Source organism: Nuphar pumila, chromosome 11 (assembly GCF_984573655.1).
Source record: "Nuphar pumila chromosome 11, dmNupPumi1.hap1.1, whole genome shotgun sequence".
NCBI lineage: Eukaryota > Viridiplantae > Streptophyta > Magnoliopsida > Nymphaeales > Nymphaeaceae > Nuphar > Nuphar pumila.
In genome coordinates, this window is record NC_143259.1 from 49319022 (window position 1) to 49340172 (window position 21151).

The 21151-nt window shown below is 39.8% G+C and overlaps 1 protein-coding gene across 1 annotated transcript; it reads left to right on the plus strand.

Annotated features, from left to right (window-relative positions):
* Positions 1-19173: 19173 nt before the first annotated feature.
* Positions 19174-20784, plus strand: LOC149822356 (inorganic phosphate transporter 1-4-like). The gene has a single exon (XM_089980269.1). The coding sequence runs from the start codon at positions 19174-19176 to the stop codon at positions 20782-20784; it is 1611 nt and encodes a 536-aa protein (XP_089836395.1).
* Positions 20785-21151: the final 367 nt, after the last annotated feature.

The window sequence follows — 21151 nt, forward strand, 5'->3', positions numbered from 1 at the left end:
ACTGAATGTGACACTTGCTTTTATAGAAACAGACTCTTGGATCATCCAATTACCATATATAAGAAAGATCTTTTAAGGGTTGAAAATAATGCCTTAGAATTTTCATAAATATTCAAGCTTAAAAAATTGCATATGTTGATCTGATTATGATGATCCAACAGTCAATTCCTAGCAAATGGATCATGTTGAATGCATCTGCAGGGTTAGATTTGCAAAAAACCTATGAAAATCTTGATTCATAAAAGCAAACATATTTGGTTGGTAAACATATTTGATTCATAAAAGCAAACATATATATATATATATAGAGAGAGAGAGAGACTACAATATGAGAACTGGAAATATGAGAATTAATGTGTCAACTGTGATTTTTATGATTTTTATGATTTTTTGTTCTTTTCTCTTGAATGTAACCATACAGATGCGATCTACATGCTTGGTTTTTTACAAGAACCTGCTCTTGAATCATCTGATTTTGATGCATAAATAAGATTTTTTTAAGGCTTTAAATCAATGGCTCATAATCTTCATAAATATTCAAGCATTAAAAAATTATATTTTTTCATCAAAAATACATGATCCAATGGTTGATTTCTAGCAAATTCACCATGCCAAGCACATGCACGTGGTTGGATTTGCAAAAAGTGTTGGAAATGCCCATATTTCTAGTTTTTATATTTCAGTTCAGTGACTATATATATATATATATAAGCCTTTTAGAGCTGAACTGACCAAGTGGACTATGCTCATTAAACATGACAAACTCATACATGTGGTTCTTACTAAGCTGAATTGACTTATTTGGTGAGCAAGAACGAGCTCTAGAGAATCGAACAGGATTGCAAGCAGCATAGTTCATTTTGATGTCTTGATTATCTGTGATACATCAGTCACCACAATAATGAAGCCATAATATGCAATGTTCATGTACCACTAAGTACTATGGCATCATAAAACCTTGTACAAAGTTGGATAAGATCCATGGCGCACTCTGCTGAAATACCATTACAACATTTCATAGATCATCACTCTACCTTATCTCAATCTCAATCTTGTTGCTTCATTGAGCATGAGCTGATGTAGTATCTTAATTTTGCAGACATTTTGGAAATGAAGATTCTTCCAGTTTCTAGCTGCTGCCGCTTTGAAAAAATTACAGAGTATGATGCAAAACCTATGAGACTGAACTTAGTCTGCGCCATTGCATGTATCAGCCAAGATTTTTTCCTCCTCGCAAACTGTACTTGAAGCCATTGCCACCAATCTGACAAAGAAATGGTTGGCTGGTTGTGGTTCCGACGTTCCCAGTTCATTCATCTCTTTCTACCAGAATACCTGGTTTTTGGATAGGACTGCAAGACTGCATTATAAAAAAAGAAAAAAGTTATTAGCAGTACCAAATGTAGCTCCATCAAATCAAGTGTTTTGGAACAAAAAAATGCATATGTAGTTGACATGAAGACCACCAACCGTCCATGAGTCAAGGAGAAAAGACTGCTTCAGTGAAAAAAAAAAGGGTATTTTGTTTACAAAAAGCCACTTAACTTATCATTTATTAGCAATGGGCAACCTAAGATTTTGCTTATTAATTTACCCCCACGAACTTTTAGAAGTTATGCATCAGGACATGCTTGGTCTTAAAATCATTCAGTTGACCATTGTTTATTTAGTGGCTAAGCATGATCAATTTTGCTTAATAAAAAACACAATATGGTATAAGATGAGTTGTGAACAAATATGCCTCGAAATGCTTCCATATAAAATAGGTGGCTGAATGCAATAATCAAACCATTGGGTGGCTTGTAATAAATGGCTGACAAGTTAAGCACTTTTTGGTAAATTGCAAAAAAATTGTAGAATCATTTCCTTGGAATTTTGCCCACTGAAAAGGAACTCCGTGTTATTTGATGAATATAATGTTTCAAGAGTTGCCTTATCATTTGTGTTTGCCAATGTATTTTCACTAGCAAAATGAAATACACAATTTTGAGAGTGAAGACAACTGACAAATATCGGCGTCTTCCCTCGTGGCAAGACTTCATTGCCTTTGTTTTTTGTTGAAAAAGAAGGTAAACATTTCAAATTAAAGCATAACAGATAAAGCTCACAAGCTCATTGTGTAATGACCTAAACTCGGGCCTCTCAAGCCTGGGTTGAGAGGTCTCAAGCCCGGGTTGAGAGGCCCCAGTTCGTGGATGTTAGTTATAAGAGAAAAAATATCAAAATAACCTCAAAATCGTGTCAATTTTTTTTTTCATAAGGATTAAAGGTCTATACATCCATCAATAACAACTATTACCATCCAGATAAAAGTGTCACAATTACATAAGCTAAATAAACAGAAAATATAAAATGAATAATCCTTCAAATGTTGAGAACTCTGGTGACAGCTGAGTCAAAGTTCATGGTCAATTCCTTCGGTTGGCAACGGTCTTTGAACCTACAGTTGTAACCAAGAGAGGAGTGAGTTTACAACTCAGTAAGTTCTCATTTACAAATTAGACTCGACCGTTACAACTCTAGTGAGCACTAACCTCTTAATCTTAGTTTAGTTTGTTGACTAAGCACACATGTTATTTATGAATTTTACCTCTTTTTTGTTCTTGATCACCATTATTAAAGTAGACATTCACATTCTACTCTAATCGGCTATTTCGGAAATAACCTCCTTGGTATACCAACCCATGTAGACAACGCAGAGTTTACGGCGTTGGCTAGGCGTATGAACCACTCACAACAACATAGTCCAAACCGGCCTAGGTTATAGATTCACAAGTGCTGCAACTGCTCACCGGTTGTAAGCCAGGAGCCACAAAGTGCTTATCGGTAGCTAGCCAAAGAATTTGAGAGGCTATATCTTCCCCTAAGGTTCTCAAGTAGTTATACCTGCATGTCCCCAAGGTGTCAAGGAGCTATACATGCCTCCAAGGTTTTGTAGTTCATGCTACATCCTACATGTGTCTAGTGGGCAGCGTTTTTAACCTCTAAGGGTCACCTAAGAATTTTTTAACAAATTCTGAGGTACGAATGAAGTACACACCACAAACCATGCCCTAAACCATGCCTCACTTAGTAAAGTTTATTATCATGCTCTGTATTGTTATTTTATGCACATTATTTTTTCAACTTTCATTTTTTAACATTATTGCCTTATACAATCATCAATGTATGTCTCTCATCATCGATCTTTGGTGGGATCACCTTTCTTTTCCCATCCCACCTCCTACAAAGCCATGTGTCTCTCTAGCACCCCACATTCTGACTTTTACTCGCACCTCAGCCCTACTCCCCACACGGTCTCTACGCGCACAACATGTGTGCACATACCTATTTGTGGTGGGCTATATGGCACATGACCCTGAAAAAGTGACAAAGCAAAAGCACTTACATACAAAAAAAACTTGCCCCGCCCCAATTCGGTGACTGACCTTCTAAGACAAATGATACCAAGGGCATGTTCGGAAGCGAGAAAGTAGAAAAAATAATATAAATAAAAAAAATCTGTATGAATTTTTTGATCCTTCCAAATGAAAGAAATTTTTTTGTTGAGAGAGATTTTCTAAAAAGTACACATTTTGATAAGTAGCATTATCCTCCATCATGGAGGGTGATGGAGGAAGAATGTTTCCTACCAAATTACACTCTCTAATACCCATCTCACATCTAACTTGTTGGCTTGGCTCGATCTGGGTCGTACCTAGACTGAGCAACATGGCCGACTTGGTCTGCCAATCAGTGTAAACCGAATCTGGCCCACCACTCAGGGTCGACACAGAGACTTGAACTCTCTGTCTCCCACTTTTTTCTGTTGTGTTGTTGCCTCTAGCAACGTCACGGTTGTCTATGACTGCTGCAGAGCACCTTTCCCTTGTCATCCATCATTAATGTGGCGGCACCGTTGACAATTGTTGATTGCCAGCGGCTGTCCGACCGGTGTTCTCTTTTTTTTTCGCAATAGTAGGCCGATGGCAACCTAGTTGCCACCAGTGAGGGTAGAGAGGACGATCTCATCTGCGCCTCCCCGCTAACAGCGACAGGTGGTAGGGTTTGACCCCTGTCCCTGCCGATTTTTTTTCACTGAAACCTTTCGGTTGTGAGGACAGAGGGAACCCCCCTCTCTGCCTCACCATTTTGGGCGGCAGGGACAGGGTCCCTACACCTCTCCTCTGCAATCGTTGACAACCACACGATTGTTGACTTCCCCTTTTTTTTAGAACGGGAGAGGCTTACCTGGTTCGCCGGTAGTGGAGCTTTTCGTCGCCCCTGCTTCTCTCTCTCTCTCTCTCTCTCTCTCTCTCTCTCTCTCTCTCTCTCTTCCCCTTTTTGCCAAAATCGACAGGGGGGGAGAGAGAGGACCCATGGCTTTTTATAGCCATGAGTGAGGTGTGTTACCCCTCACCCCCTCTTGCCTCTATTAAGGTGTGTTTCCTCTCTCTCTCTCCCTACTTACCATACGTGGGAGAGAGAGTGAGGGGTAACTGCCCCTCCTCTCTCTGTAACCGACCCTCGGGTGGGGTTACACCCACCTAGACAGTGTTACACATTGGGTCGATAAGAAATTGACAATAAGAGAATTAAGGAGGTTTGAATGACATCTAAACAAAGGTCATAACCGATTACCAACTGGGGCTCCACCTGTCGATGCACCTCACCTTGTATTGGGACTTTGCAAATTCAAAACCCTATGTTTCATTGTATAACCGGTGGGGTTTGCCTAACCAGCTTGCCTTTCAAAAAAAAAAAGGTTGTAAGCAATCAATGGCTTGAAAACCCCATTTGGCACCAACCAAGAAGAAAACATCAGACAGGATTGATCAAGAGACATTGCACACCACAGTAGCACGGTCTTTGTGCACCGATGAGTTATGCTCCCTTCAAGTCGCCCACCAGGTCGAAAGTCTTCTTTAGATATATGTGTTGGAATTTGGAACCGTTGTGTGTATAGTGTGTGAGACAGAAGAGAATATAGATTGAAGATGGTAATTAATGGTCTGTTTCAGGGAGGATATTTCTGGGTCATTGCCTATAGTGCACAGGGACAAGGGATTTATAATCCTCCCATGGGTAGCCATTTTTCATCCTTTAATGAGGTTTTTAATCTCATTCATGGAGTTTTAACTCACACATTATGTGAGTTATGAGCCTACCATTGTGTGGCACTTTGGATTCCAATGTGAGACTGTATGGCCATATTTGATCCTTTGTCCAAATCCAACATCTCCCACTTGGCTATACGAGGCGAACAACCATGTTATATCATAATCGGTGCATCATTATCGCATATAGCACTTCATGATACAATATGCACTACATAACCATACACAATTTCTTGGGTTATATCAATTATGTTTGTTTTACATGTTATGAGTTATTTTTCACATAATCATATGAACCTTTTCATCATTCAATTTCAAGTACGAGGTTTTCACACATGCTATGGGTTATCTCCCACATAGTCATGTGGATATTTCGATCATTCATATTCAGATATGAGTATGAGGTTTACACGCATGCTATGGGTTATTTTCCATATAGTCATGTGGATATTTTCTTCAGTTTCAAGTATGATATTTTTCACACATACTATGAGTTATTTCTCGCATAGTTATGTGATTTTTCATCATCATATGAACCATGATACTTTCCACATATGGTATGGGTTTACTTATCACTTGTCCTTGCATGCACTAATTTCACATAACCATATAGGTTTCTCATCACATCATAGTTTAAATCATAACTCCTAATATGCAATACTATATTCAAATAAATATATTATATTGTGTTCTTACTTTATTAGTTAGTCATGGGATTCTTATGGCTTTTCTATAGTAATATCATAGGACATCATCAAGTCTTCATGCACACTAGTGAATTTTATCAACTCATGGATTCATGATAAAGTACAATTTGTCAAACATAACAAATACTCTCACTTTTTAAAGTTTTACTATAGTCAACACTTTCATTATCCATGTGCATCATCATCACATGTAACATGCTTTAAATTCCCATCACGTTAACTACCACTTGATTATTTTGGATCGATATATATTCAGATCTAAAAAATCATAAGCATGAATAACACCATGTTGCATATCATGCATAAGCTTATAAAGCATAAAAATTATTCTTTCATGCATTCATAAAACAAATCATAAGGAGCATAACTTATGATAATTATTTATCATTATATGCAAATAAATTTTCACACATGTACAAGTAAAATTATAATTTAAGTCTCACTTTTTCAATGCATTGCATTTGAAGTAAAGCATAACATAAATCTTTATATCTATATCCAATTTGGATATGCACCAGATTCATATTCAATGAGAGTTATCTCATTATCATTTGGATATACCAAACATAATAAATCAATTCCAATGCTTTAAACTTATCAAATATGATAATTAGCAATCATGTCAGCATATAAGTTCAGATCGATTATCAGATACACTCAAGATCTAAATCCAAATCTATTAGATTTTTATGAGTTTACATCCAAAACCGACTTGAGATATTATCATCAAGTCCAACATAATCTATATTAAAAAAATCAAATGAATCCACACCACACATCTAGCATTATACTTATGTAGATATGTCTGGGTCAAACAAGGACCCATATAGAATATATTATTAGGTCCAAATGTCCGACTTGATATTATTTAGATCCATTATAAAAGCCAAATCTGGATCCATATCTGGGCATTATACTTGTTTGAATCCATCGCAAAACCTAGATCAAATCTGGATCTATATCCCATATTCGGAGATTATACTTATCTGAATCCAACACAAAACCTGGATGAATCCTAGATCTATATCTCATATCTAGGCATTATACTTATATAGATTCATCACTAGAGAACTCAATTCAAATTATACATGCATCAAACCATAACTGGGTTCATATCATACTATGAGCTTTGAGTCAAAGAACAATTTCAAACTAGATCTTAATACTTAATCCATGTTGAGTTATTTGCTTAACACCTAAATGACCTTAAACTTATAAGATAACTCATTCAAGTTTAATAATAGTTCAAGCACGTTCATTGATATTTTTTGGATCCAAAACTTATTAACTGGATCTATTTAGATGTATTCAAGTTCAACAAGATCTGATAGCATTGTCTAGATCCAAACTAATACAATTGGATCTTTCTGGATTCATATATGTTTAATCAGATCCAAAATATTTTTTTAGATTCAACTATGTCTATGTCACCTTACTAGATCCAAACATCTAATCCAGATCATATTTAATGGATCTTAGTCCAATTAAACTTGATCCATCATAAAAACTAGATCAATACAAAGTTATATTGAATCCATATCCATATATAATAGGATCTGAACATGAAAAAATAACTAACATATCAAAAACACTATGCAATCACGCAAATCATTTCAGGATCCAATAAAGACATGCTAAGAAAAAATTTAAAAATCTCCTGTATCAGGGTAGAGATCGAAAGCAGATTATAACTGGATCCAAAGAAAAATTTTATTGGATTCAACCAGGCTTATAAAAAACTACTTATACCAACTTGATCCAAACCTGTTTGGATAAAGCACTCAGAGGTTTTCAGCAAATCAAAAATATTTTTCTCCATAATAAAAAAAGTCAGAAGGTAGTTTAAGGTAAAATCAACAAACTAGAACCCTGAAAACATAATATCCAGAACCTACTAAGTTAAACAGAAAAGTTTAGGTGGTTTTCTATAATTTCAAAAAGTTCAATGACTACTTTAAATAAAGTAGAAAATATAACCTTGTCTCGGGTATTTTCTAGAGAAGAGAACAGGTATGTTTCTAGAATTACCTAGAAACAAAGCCTCTCTTTTAATAAAAATAGAGGACTTAGAAGTTAATATTTCAAAAAAGAAATGACTGAATCTGAAAAAATTAAAATAAGATATGAAAAGAAGGGTTCTTGGTTTTTCGAGAAACTCAAATCCCCTTTTGTTTTTCCTTTTTTTCTTCTCCTTGTCTTTCGTTGTTTCCTACGCAGTCGCTGCTGCAGTTTTTGGCAGTCGTTCATCTAGTGGGGGTGTCTCCATCGCCTCCTTTGCTAAGCACAAGCACCATTATCAAGGTTCAGCACAAAGCTGCCACTCCGAAGGCCATCTCGCATGAGTGCACCGCGTCATGCTCGACGCTCTCTAACAGAGCACCAATGTACCACATCGCTTTGTGGTCTAGCCGCACCAGCACTGCCCCCACGTTCTCTAACACGAACACCATGTTGTCGTCCTCTGTCACGAACCACTATGCCTCGGCCCACCCTAGCTGGAAGCGCTTTGTAGCGATCCTCATCATCCTCCCCTCCGACACTGATTCGACAAACCCCTGCCCAAGACGTCCTTTGATACTCGGTATGGAGGGCCCCTATCCACCCACGATTCAGGTCAGAGGTCTAGCCAAACAAACCCTCGAGTCTCGCTAGGCCTCCACAAAAACTTGGTATACAACCGCCGCCACTCCCACGCCTCCACTGACGCATTGAACCTAAACATGGCTCACGTTTAGCACGTCTGGCTTAGCAATATCTACCGGCATAGCGGCGGGCCAATGTGAGGTTGGAGAGAAGACATAGAGGAAGGAGAGGAAGACGAAGGCAGCGATCTTGAGGCCATGCTAGCAAAAGCTAACAATCTTCTCCCGAAAGATGTCGAGTGCCCATGCCGCCACAACTGAGAAATCAATGCTCAAAGAGGAAGCAGTGCTAAACATAGACTCCCTTCTCGTTTTTTTTCTTGCAGCATCCTCTATCGTCACCGAACTTCGGCAGCTACACCGGGGTCAGTCGGCTCTGACTTCGGCAGCGATGCCACTGTAGGGGTTTCCTTTGCCCTTGACGCCGACAACAATGCTGCCACGAGGGTTCTCTTCCACCCATGATGTTGGTAGCAACCACGATGGAGAGGTGTTCTGCCCCGCCCCTTTTTTTTTCTTTCTTCGACTGCTAGATTGCTCACCTTCATGGCAGTCTCTCTTCGGTGATGCTACACTGCAGTTGATTCCTGCAGGCAACAGCGTCAGTCAATCCTGGTGGTTCTTGGGTTTTTTGAAGTGGGTTGTGTCCACGTCGATTTTGTCAACTATGATCTGCATCGAGTTACTGCGCACACCTGAATTGAGCTTTGATACCTCTGTTGAAATTTGAGACCATGGTGTGCATAGTGTGTGAGAGGGGGAAGAATAGAGATTGAGGATGGTGATTAATGGCCTGCTTCATAGGGGTTTTTTCTCTATCAGTTCTTGCAGCAAGAGGATTTATAATCCTCCCCTGGGTAGCTGATTTTGCAACCTTGAGTAAGGTTTTCAATCTCATTCCTCGAGTTTTAACTCACATTATGTGAATTGCGAACCCACTATTGTTTGGCTTTTCAAATTCCAATGTGAGACCGTATGGCCGCATTGGAAACTTTATCCAGATCCAACAATAGGACCATTTCCGACAATGAGAGACTAAGGGTGGTCTCATAAGATCTCGTGACCAAGACTCATGCCCAACACTGATGCAGAGAAGATTGATTGAAAGAACACACTCCGAAAACTAATGACTCCCTAATTATTCATGAGATTTGCATAGGTAACATTGCCTCGCCAATTGAATACCCCGTTTGCAAAGATTAGAATTGGTGTTTACCTTATCATATACTAACAACCAAGCAAAGGATTTGGCTCTAGAAGTTGGACCCTGACCCCGAAATACACTTATCTGCAGGATGTCCATACCTGATTCAATGAGGGAAAGTATCAAGAAGCAGTGGAGAATAGACCATCCTTAAAATAATTTCAACACCAACCATCAGGCTGAGAAGGGCTGGGCAAGATATGATCAAGAAAAGGGCCCCAAAGCTCACAACAATCGGCCCACAGTGGAGACAAGGAGGCCTTCTGTGGTAAAGACCAGACATATGGAGGATCGTGAAAGCCATACTTTTCTCTACACAATACAACCAGCTGACCATTAAGACCTACCACCACTGCTTGAGTAGGGCTTGGTTAAAGGGCCTGATGGAACGATATCGCTACCCTCCTCCCCCCCCCCCTCTCTCTTACAACCAAAGATGATTTCGGCTGCCACCTTCATATGAATGTCAGAGTTGAAAGTGGTAATCATTGATGCCTAGCCCAGAGATATCTCTGAAAAAGCTTTAAGAAGTAAAGCAACTTTAATAAGCTTATCTATCGAAGAATGACCGAAAATTAGCAAGTCATTCGCATATTAAAGAAGGGAGCGGTTAACCCCTATGAAATTTAACTGACTGAATTACACCAACATGATTCGCCCAATGAAAATTTGATGCCAAACCTTTGACTAAATGAAAAAGAAGTGGCAAAAAGGGGCAGCCTTGTCTAAGGCTCTGTTGAAGTCGAAATTGGTCCCCAATGCTGCCATTGACATGTACCGCAGTAGAAGTATTAATAACCAACTGACAAACCTTCCACCTATTGCTAAAACTCATGCTTTTCATAGTGTCAACAAGTGTTGTCACCCAAAAATTTCTTTGGTTTCTAAACCAACTTCTCGTGTTGGTCCCGTACAGCATGCAATGACTCATCGAAAGTTATTTATTCTCGTGTTCACACTTACACAGAGTCGAGGTGTGAATTTTGGGAAAGCAGGTTATATGTTTCCCTTGAAGATGCATTGTTTGCTACAGTGCATGTTCGTGGTCCCAATGAGCGCAATGTATAAAAGCTCGTGGGGCTTGTATCCCCATGTGTATCGGCATCACTTAGCATCAAAATCCGGTGTGTTTGCAAAGACTTAAGTACCCTTTTCTGTCATTCTTGCCATGAAATGACGGTTTGAGAAAAAGACAAAAATGTCCTTCATCTAAAAAAGTGAAACAACAGTGCGAGATCCTCCATCTAGAAAAGTGAAACGCCGGTTCAAGCCATTCTTGCCATAAAATGCCGGTTCGAGAAAAAGACAAAAATGTCTTCCATTCAAAAATGGTAAACGATGGTTCGAGATCCTTTATCTAGAAAAGTGAAATGCCAGTTCAAGAATGATGTTAACTCTTCCAAGTCTAAATGTTTCATTTTTGCCCTAAGCAGTAAACTTTTGCACCATCTGTTGTAACAGAAGCTCCCTTTGATGACGAACCCTTTATCGTCGTCTGTTGCTACCAGACCCCCTTTGTCGTCGTCTGCACTGGAGCACCCTTTGTTGTCGTCTGCTTCCACCGGAGCACTCTTTGCCATTGTCTGCTGCCCCCAAAGCACTCTTTGTCGTCGTCTGTTGCTGCCAGAGCACCCTTTGCCGTCGTCTGCGTAGTGACAGCATTGTTGCCACCATCGATTGCATTTACCTTCTGGATGTTTCTTCTCCATTGTCGGATTACCAAGGTTTCATTATGCAAACAAATCGATTTGTAAATCTGAATACTAAATCTTACAACTGTGTGGCCGTCTTCATGCTAAATAACACCTATTTTCATACTGAAATAAATCGATTTGTAACTATTCACCTTTTGGGCATCGAAAAAAAGTTAGCACGATTTGTTCTTATGAAGCATCAACAATTTATATGTTTGAAGCAGTAACGATTTAATGAAATTACCACGATTTGTACTTAAGTTTGATAAATCGTACAACAATGTTTACGTATGAATCCCAAACGTTACAACGATATGTACCTATGAAGGTTGTGATTTCTACAACGATTAATACGTTTGAAGCAGTAACGATTTAATAAAATTACCATGATTTGTACTTGAGTTTGATAAATCGTACATCAATGTTTACACATGAAGCCCAAACGTTACAATGATATGTACTTACTTATGAAGATTGTGATTGCTACAACGATTTGTAAGTTTAAAGCAGCAACGATGTGTATTTATGAAGTTACTTTGATTTGTACTTATATTTGCTAAATCTTACAACAATGTTTACTTATGAAGCCAAATATTGCGATAATTTTTAATGTTGGTGATTGATTATTTAATAGATGGGATAATTTGTAATATTATATACTTGGGGAGGCAGTTGTAACATATAATGATGCGGTTAAATTTATGTATTGTGCAGGTTAGCAATGTCTAAAGCTCGTCAGACAAAAAATCCCCTGTTGTTCGATTTCATGAGACTTAATGAAATGATCTATCATTCTCATCTATATGAGCGTTATGAGGGGTACCAAACTATAATGAAGATTGAGAATAATAAAGAAATGGACAAAGCATTGGAATTGTATTATGCAGAGCAATATCCATCAAATATTGAGGCTGAAGATCAAAGGAAGCATGAGGAAGAACTAAAGATGAAGAAGAAGAAGAAGAAGAAAGAAGGAACTTTGTCCTATATTTCCAACCATGTCCAAGCCTACTCATACACTTTTGAATGGTATTTTTAAAAGTTTCCTTTGATAAAACGCGTTTCAAGGTATATTTTGTTTGAAAAATAAGGCCAAGGCAAATGTTTACCTTTTAAATGGTTGAACAGGGTTTTGATCTTAAGGGATTGACTGTAGTAGAGGATGTTAGCTTTGAAAAATATTAAATTGTTTATCAAATGGATATATAAATCTCATGATATATGCAATTTTCCAAAGTGTGTTGGAATGAGTCTTGGGTTTTTTTTTTATCCAATCCATATCTAGATCCATTTAGTTTGAAGCCTAGATTGGTACCAACCTAATTGGATCGGGTCTAAGCTAGAATATATATGATATTATTCGAATGCAGATCTAATGGTTGAATCCGATCCAAACCGAGATTTAACTCGATCTGGATTCATATCCAATGGATCAAAGATAGTCTTTAAGACTGACACTGACCTATGTGGTTTTGGATTTGATCCCAACATAGATTGGATCTGATCCAAATCTAGATCTAGTCTTTAAGACTGGCATCGACCTATGTGGTTTTGGATTTGATCCAAACATAGATTGGATCTGATCCAAATCCAGATCTAGTCTTTAAGACTGGCACTGCCTATGTGGTTTTGGATTTGATCCAAACATAAATTGGATTCGATCTAAATCCAAATCCAATCTTTAAGACTAGTGTTGACTTATATGGATCTGGATGTGATTCAAATCTAGATCTAAACTAATTTGAATTGAATCCAGATCCAACACATGAGCGCCAATCCTTAAGATTGGTGTTGACCTATATGGTTTTGGATTCAATCTAGATTCTAATCTGACCCACCTTTGTGGGGTTGAAGCCAGCCTGTTAGACTTAGACCGGCTCCGATCGATTAGAGATAGTTTGTTATACTGGCATCGATCGAGGTTGAAGATAGTTTATTAGATTGGCGCTAACCTTGGGTGGGGATTCAGCAGGAGCCTATAAATACTTTCTTATTTCAATATTTTCACACTTCCTTTGCTCTCTACTTGAGTGTGTATGCTTGGGTGAAGAATTGAGAGCATCCACTTTCTTCCTTCCTTTCTTTTGCGTCGGGGAGCAACCCCTCCTGGTCAAATTTTTAAACTTTCTCTCTAAGTTAAGTAACTCATCTAGGTAGCATTCCTAACTAGTTTTCATAGATTTAGGGTAGATTTCTAACTTGGTTGAACACCAAGCCTCAAAAATATGAAAAAAAATTAAACCTAAAACAGTTTACTTTCACATAAATTTCACTCATTTTAGAATAGTTTTCCTATGGGAAATGCCCTTCTCGCATAGAATTCTCAATTAGAGTGGAGAGACTTTGTCGGAATTGTAGCTCGCAGTCGAGTGAGAAGTCTTTGACAGTTCAATGAGTAAGGGCTAGGGATCGCCAAAACCTAAGTAAGTATTTTCTCTCCTCTTATTCTTTATTGTTATTTTTCCTATAAATTTCTTTCTCAACTCATATTTTCTAACTTGCACACATTTGTTTTTGTCAATTTAAGCCTTGGGTGGGTCCACCACTCTAGACTTATTTAATAGGTGCTCAAGGAAGCCTTAAATGACAACTTTATCATAAAAAATCTCAACCTTGGTTAGGTTATCCTTTTCCACATGGGGAGGGATGATCTGGCTTTGTACCAGTGAGGATCCCACAATTTTTTTGTAAGAAGTCAGTTTTGTAAAGAAAATTATTTTTCAATAAATTTTTTTGTTTTCAAAAGATATGATTTCGGTCTTAAAATTCTTTTTTGGCATGCCCAAAGGGACTCACAGTTCTCTTCTTGAGGTTTTGTTAGGAATTGGTTTACCTAAGCTTTCTTTTAAGCATCAACACATTAATAGGGTATTACATGTCACGTAAATCATAGGAAAATATTTTTCTACACTCGAACTAAGATTATTAGGACGGTTATATTGGTAGGTGATTAAGGAGTAAGAATTGTTTCACACATAATAGAAGCATTAGTTTGGGTATACAGTAGATATCCAAAAAAATGTCCTTAGCTACTAGAAACCCCAAGATGAGCTTGCACATGGGTAAATCAAGAATTTTTAAAGTGATATTGAAAACCTTTTTATTAGAAAACTTGATTTTCAAAGTTGCTTGCAAGGCGATATTGTGTATAGCCTTGTTTGTCATCTCAAACCAATGGTAGATAAAAAAAAGGGGTTTGTGGCAGAGTCCACTAGCGATATTTTGGTTATGGTATCGGGTCTAGACTCGAGTCTAATCAAATCCACCATAAGAGAAATCATACCCAAACCCAGCCATACCCGGTAAAACAATATTTTTTTTATCATTTTTACATTCAAAGATTGAGGGTCTTAATTGGAACTCGGATAGGGCCCAAGTCTGGTATAAAATTTTACAAACTGTACTCAGGTTCATGTATTAATCGGACCTTTGCGTCCATAATGGGATCTTAATCAAATCTTCTTATTTATCACCATACCCGAATCCTATAAGATTTGGTATGAATTTAAATAAAAACCGACCCGTCGACAGCCCAACCACCAACGTGGTTTTTCCAATATCCACCGCCATGCAAAGCAGGATATATGTCCCCCCCCGAACAGGGCAGTTAGCTACATCTCATGATCGGGGGTCCCAAAGAGCACCACGTATGTAAGCATGTGCGTCTCGTATCCCCATGTTTGTCAGCATTAATTAGCGTTGGAGTTTGATAAGATTGCAAAGACTTAAGTACCCTCTCTTCCATTGGTGCAAAAAAAAATGACGGTTCTTGAAAAGGAGTGGTTGTAAAGACTTAAGTGCCCCGAAGATGATTATTTAAGACCCAGTCTCTGCACTGCAGGATTATCCGAGAAATAAATCTCCCCTGGAGGAGGCCATGAACATCAACCCTCTCACTCTCTCTCCCTTCTATTTCTGCTTCTGTGCACATCCATTAGAAGATCATACATTGCTCCATCAAGCACCGACTGACCTATACATTGACTCTTGTGAAGCCTGATTCAGAGTTTTTACCCTTACAGGAGGAGGGTTTGGGGGCTCCTCCCAGCGTGGGTATCATCATTCAACTAAATGAGTTGTATATCCTGATTCAGAGTTTTTACCCTTACAAGAGAGGGGTAAAACCTCATCTCACTCTCTCTCTTTTCTCTCTCTACTTCTGTGCACATCCAACAAACGATCCAACATTTCTCCATCAAACACCGACTGACCTGCACACTAACTGTAGCATTGTTCAACTTGATGAGTTGTGGAACCTGATTTAGAGTTTTTGCCCTTACAGGAGGGGGGTTTGGGGGCTCCTCCCAGCGTGGGTAGCATCATTCAACTTGAAGAGTTGTGGAGTCTGATTCAAAGTTTTTATCCATTCATATTTTAAGGCATTAGATCTCATTTTTGAACATCCACGCATGTGCACTTTGCTTTCATCATGTTCAGTTGCTTTCTAGATTATACTTTGAATTCTTGTGCATTTTAGATCTATCGATTTGTATGTAACCAGAGCTTATTTTAACTTGATTTTTTTACTTCAACTTTATGCATATGTCTTCATGCACTCCACCAAAAATCAGATCATTCTGAGTTTGTTTGGCCCATTTTAAAAATCGAGATTCAAAACCTGTTATTTTGCACCGTCAGGATTTTAGCAGAATCAGGACCAACTTGCGGAAGTGATTTCTCCCTAACCAGAGATGATCTTTCTGATCCGTAAAAAAGGTTGTTTTCTAAATTAAATCTAGTTTGTTCATATCAAATTACAGTGATTTCTATGGTGTTTGCGTACCCGTTTCGGGTCAAAAACCATAACCCTGTCACCCTGTGTCATTTTAACGGCTCAGATTTTGATCTATTTTGTTTGAATTTTATTTTCCTAGTGAAAGATCATTTTTCAATTCTGTAAAACGGGTTCTCTTCATTTATGTGTCTAGTTCATCCCTGTAAATTTTTAGAATTTTTCATGGTCAATTACTATTTTATTTTGATTAAATACCAGAACCTTGTATCCAGATTTTATAAATGTTCTGATTTTGGCCCCCATATCATGATTGTTGTAGCACTTCTTCAACAAATCGTTATTTGATTGGCAATATTCTTCAGCAAATTATTGTTATGATTTTTTTGAGTCTCTAATGAGTCTGTACTATGATTTGTAGTATTTTTGAGTCTCCAACGAGTCTCACAATGATTTATAGTGTTGTTCGATCTTTTAACTATGATTTATAGTGTTTTGGGGTCTCCAACGAGCCCCACAACGATTTGTAGTGTTTTTCAGTCTTTTAACTATGATTTATAGTGTTTTCGGGTCTCTAACAAGACCCACAGCGATTTATAGTGTTGTTGGACCTCGCTATAGCGATTTGTAGTGTTTCTCGCTAAACACTACAGCGATTTGTGATACAAATCGCTATCTGAATCAAGACCAACTTGTCAGGGTCAAATCTCCCTAACCAGAGATCGGATTTCAAATCCGTAAAAAGTGGTGTCTTTGTTATGAAGTCTAGTTTATTATTGTAAATTTTTAGCAATTTCTATAGTCATTTGGTACCCCATTTGAATCTAAAACCAGACCCCTATCAGTTTGCCTTATTTGAGTGACATAGGTTTTTATTTCATTTTGTAAGAGTCATATCTCCCCAACGGAAGATCATTTTTCAAATCCGTAAAAAGGGTTTTATTCCTCTATATGTCTAGTTTATATATGAAAAGTTTTATAACTTTTTATGCTCATTTGATATTTCGAACCTGTTAAAAACCGAGACATGTTATAAAATGTTATAAAACTTAAAAAGTTTGAAACTTCCTCTATGTGTCTCGATTTTTAAAAGGTTTGAAATACAAATGAGCATAAAAAGTTATAAAACTTTCCAGATATAAACTGTACACATAAAGGAAGAAAACCCTTTTTACGGATTTGGAAAATGATCTTCCGTTGGGGAGATATGACTCTTACAAAATGAAATAAAAACCTATGTCACTCAAATAAGGCAGACTGATAGGGGTCTGGTTTTTGATCCAAATGGGGTATCAAATGACCATAGAAATCACTGAGAATTTACAGGAATAAACTAGACTTCATAACGAAGACACCACTTTTTACGGATTTGAAATCCGATCTCTGGTTAGGGAGATATGGCCCTGACAAGTTGATCCTGATTTGGATAGCGATTTGTATCACAAATCGCTGTAGTGTTTTGCGATTTGTAGTGTTTCTCGCTAAACACTACAGCGATTTATGATACAAATCGCTATCCGAATCAGGACCAACTTGTCAGGGTCATATCTCTCTAACCAGAGATAAAAATCGCTGAAATTTGGTATGAATAAACTAGATTCAATTTAAAAAACAACTTTTTTTACGGATCGGAAAGATCATCTCTGGTTAGGGAGAAATCACTTCCGCAAGTTGGTCCTGATTCTGATAAAATCCTGACGGTGCAAAATAACAGGTTTTGAATCTCGATTTTTAAAGTGGGTCAAACAAACTCAGAATGATCTGATTTTTGGTGGAGAGTATGAAGACATATGCATGAAGTTGCAGTAAAAAATTTAAGTTAAAATGAGCTCTATTTATATACAAATCGATAGATCTAAAATACACAAGAATTCAAAGTATAATCTAGAAAGCAACTGAACATGATGAAAGTAAACTGCACATGCGTGGATGTTCAAACATGAGATCTAATGCCTTAAAATATGAATGGGTAAAACTTTGAATCAGACTCCACAACTCTTCAAGTTGAATGATGCTACCCACGCTGGGAGGAGCCCCCAGACCCCTCTCCTATAAGGGTAAAAACTCTGAATCAGGATCTACAACTCATTTAGTTGAATGATGCTACCCACGCTGGGATGAACCCCCGGACCCCCCTCCTATAAGGGCAAAAACTCTAAATCAGGCACATAAGTAGAGAGAGAAGGGAGAGAGAGTGAGAGGGTTGGTGTTCATGGCCTTCTCCAGGAGGAACCCTTTACCTCCCTTGATTTCTTCTCTAGAGAGAGAGGGTTTTACAGTGTTTTATGAAGTTTGAAGAAGAAGAAGATGACAATGGAGCAATGTAGGATCGCCTGTTGGATGTGCACAGAAGTAGAGAGAGAAGAGAGAGAGAGTGAGAGGGTTGATGTTCATGGCCTTCTCCAGGAAGAACTCTTTGTTTTCCTTGATTTCTTCTCTAAAGAGAGAGAGGGTTTTACAGTGTTTTACGGAGAAAGAAGAAGAAGAAATGTTTGTCCTTTTTTTGAACAGAAAAAGAAGAAGACTTTGAAGAGTCAACATCATCATCGACTTTCTGGATAGAAGACATGTTTGTCCTTTTTTTGAACTGTTTGTTTTTTTTTTTTTGAATGAAGGGCATTTTTGTCATTTTTTCAAACCATCACTTTATGAGAAGAATAACAAGAAAGGGTACTTAAGTCTTTGCAACAACACCAGAGTTCGATGCAAAGTTATGTCAACATACACGGGAATACGAGCCCCATGTGCTTGTATACGTGGTGCTCATTCAAAGCCCGGAACACAGACGTGGGATTCAGTGAATCATCGGGGGCGAACATACACCACCCTCTCACCGCCATGTATCTCACCTTGTCCGGCATGCAGTGACCAGCAGAGCAGATGTGATTGATGGCAAATGAGCGAACGTCTCCATGTCGGAGTGGCGCAGCAGTTGACTAACTAAGAGATCGAATATTCGGTTGTGCCTTCCCGTCTACGCTTGGATCCTATTAATAAGAAACTCATCCAGTCCCTCGCTCCAAGCACCCGATCTCCTCTTCTCCATCCCTTTCATTCCTTCCAAACGCTCCTTTCTCTTCGTTGTCTCCCCCAACGCCATGGCGATGACGCAGCTGCAGGTGCTGAACGCGCTGGACGTAGCGAAGACGCAGTGGTACCACTTCATCGCCATCGTCATAGCCGGGATGGGATTCTTCACCGACGCCTACGACCTCTTCTGCATCTCCCTCGTCACCAAGCTCCTGGGCCGCATCTACTACTACGAGGGAAACCCCAAGCAGCCGGGCTCTCTCCCGCCAAACGTTGCCTCGGCCGTCAACGGCGTTGCCCTCTGCGGCACCTTCGCCGGCCAGCTCTTCTTCGGGTGGCTCGGTGACAAGATGGGGAGAAAGAGGGTTTACGGTGTCACTCTCCTCCTCATGTTCGTCTGCTCCATCGCCTCCGGCCTCGCCTTCGGGAGAAGCCCCAAGGCCGTGATTGCGACCCTCTGCTTCTTCCGGTTCTGGCTCGGGTTCGGCATCGGTGGAGACTACCCGCTCTCAGCCACCATCATGTCTGAGTACGCCAACAAGAAAACCAGGGGAGCCTTCATCGCGGCTGTCTTTGCTATGCAGGGGATCGGCATCCTTTCCGGAGGGATCATTTCCATCATCGTCTCTGCGGTATTCAAGAACAACTTCCCGGCACCCACCTATGCGGTTGACCCCGTGGGTTCGACAGTCCCCGAGGCTGACTACGTTTGGAGGATCATCCTCATGTTCGGTGCTGCCCCGGCTGCGCTCACCTACTACTGGCGGATGCAGATGCCGGAGACAGCGAGGTACACGGCGCTCGTGGTGATGAACGCGAAGCAGGCTGCGGCAGACATGTCGAGGGTGCTGCACGTCGAGTTCGACAACCAGCAGGACAAACTGGAGACGATGCTCACAAGCAGAAGCCTCAGATACGGCCTCTTCAGCCGCGAGTTCCTGGAGCGGCACGCCATGCACTTGCTGGGCACAACCTCCACCTGGTTCCTACTCGACATCGCCTTCTACAGCCAGAACCTCTTCCTGAAGGACATCTTCTCCGCCATCGGTTGGATCCCCAAGGCTAGCACCATGAACGCCATCGAGGAGGTGTACAAGATCTCACGCGCGCAGACGCTCATCGCAATCTGCTCCACCGTCCCGGGCTACTGGTTCACGGTGGCACTCATCGACATCATCGGCCGAAAAGTGATACAGCTGATTGGCTTCTTCTTCACGACGGTCTTCATGTTTGCTCTGGCCATCCCTTACGACCACTGGACCAAGAAGGAAAACCGGTTCGGATTCGTCGTCTTGTACGCCCTCACCTTCTTCTTCGCCAACTTCGGCCCGAACGCTACCACCTTTGTGATTCCTGCTGAGATCTTCCCGGCGAGGCTGAGGTCGACCTGCCACGGCATCTCGGCTGCGGCGGGAAAGGCCGGCGCCATCGTCGGTGCCTTCGGTTTCTTGTGCGCTGCGCAGAGCAGGCACCATGATAATGTCGATCCGGGCTACCCCACCGGAATTGGAGTCAAGAACGCCCTTATCGTGCTTGGCGTCAGCAACGCACTCGGGTTCCTGTTCACCTTCCTGGTGCCCGAGTCAAAGGGTCGATCACTTGAGGAGATGTCCGGCGAGGTAGAGGAGGTTCAACACCGTGGTTCTGAGTCCAGCTATGCTCTCACAGTCCCCGTCTAAGTCCCCTGCCCTTTCTTTCCTTACATTCTTTAGGTGGAGGCGACATGGATCTCTTCCGGCTCGAGGAGTGACTCGTCGGGGGTTCGGGATCATATTGGCGAATGTCTCATGTTGGTTCATTGACGTACCTCTACCTCATCCGGTATCCTCCATTCACTCATTATATGCAATGTATCGTAAATCGCGATTGTAGTAACATATTATCGATTTGTAAAATATTGTTTTGTTTGTAAATATCGTTTTTTAAGCTATTGTGCTGATTTTTTTTATCGATTTGTAATATATTTTGTGATATGTATATTGATTTGTAAGATATTATGTGCTTTATAGTGTCGACTTGTAAGCTATTATGCTGAATTGTCGCTTC

Excerpts from the sequence above, each read along its gene's own strand:
- LOC149822356 (XM_089980269.1), top strand. The coding sequence starts at position 19,174 with ATGGCGATGACGCAGCTGCAGGTGCTGAACGCGCTGGACGTAGCGAAG.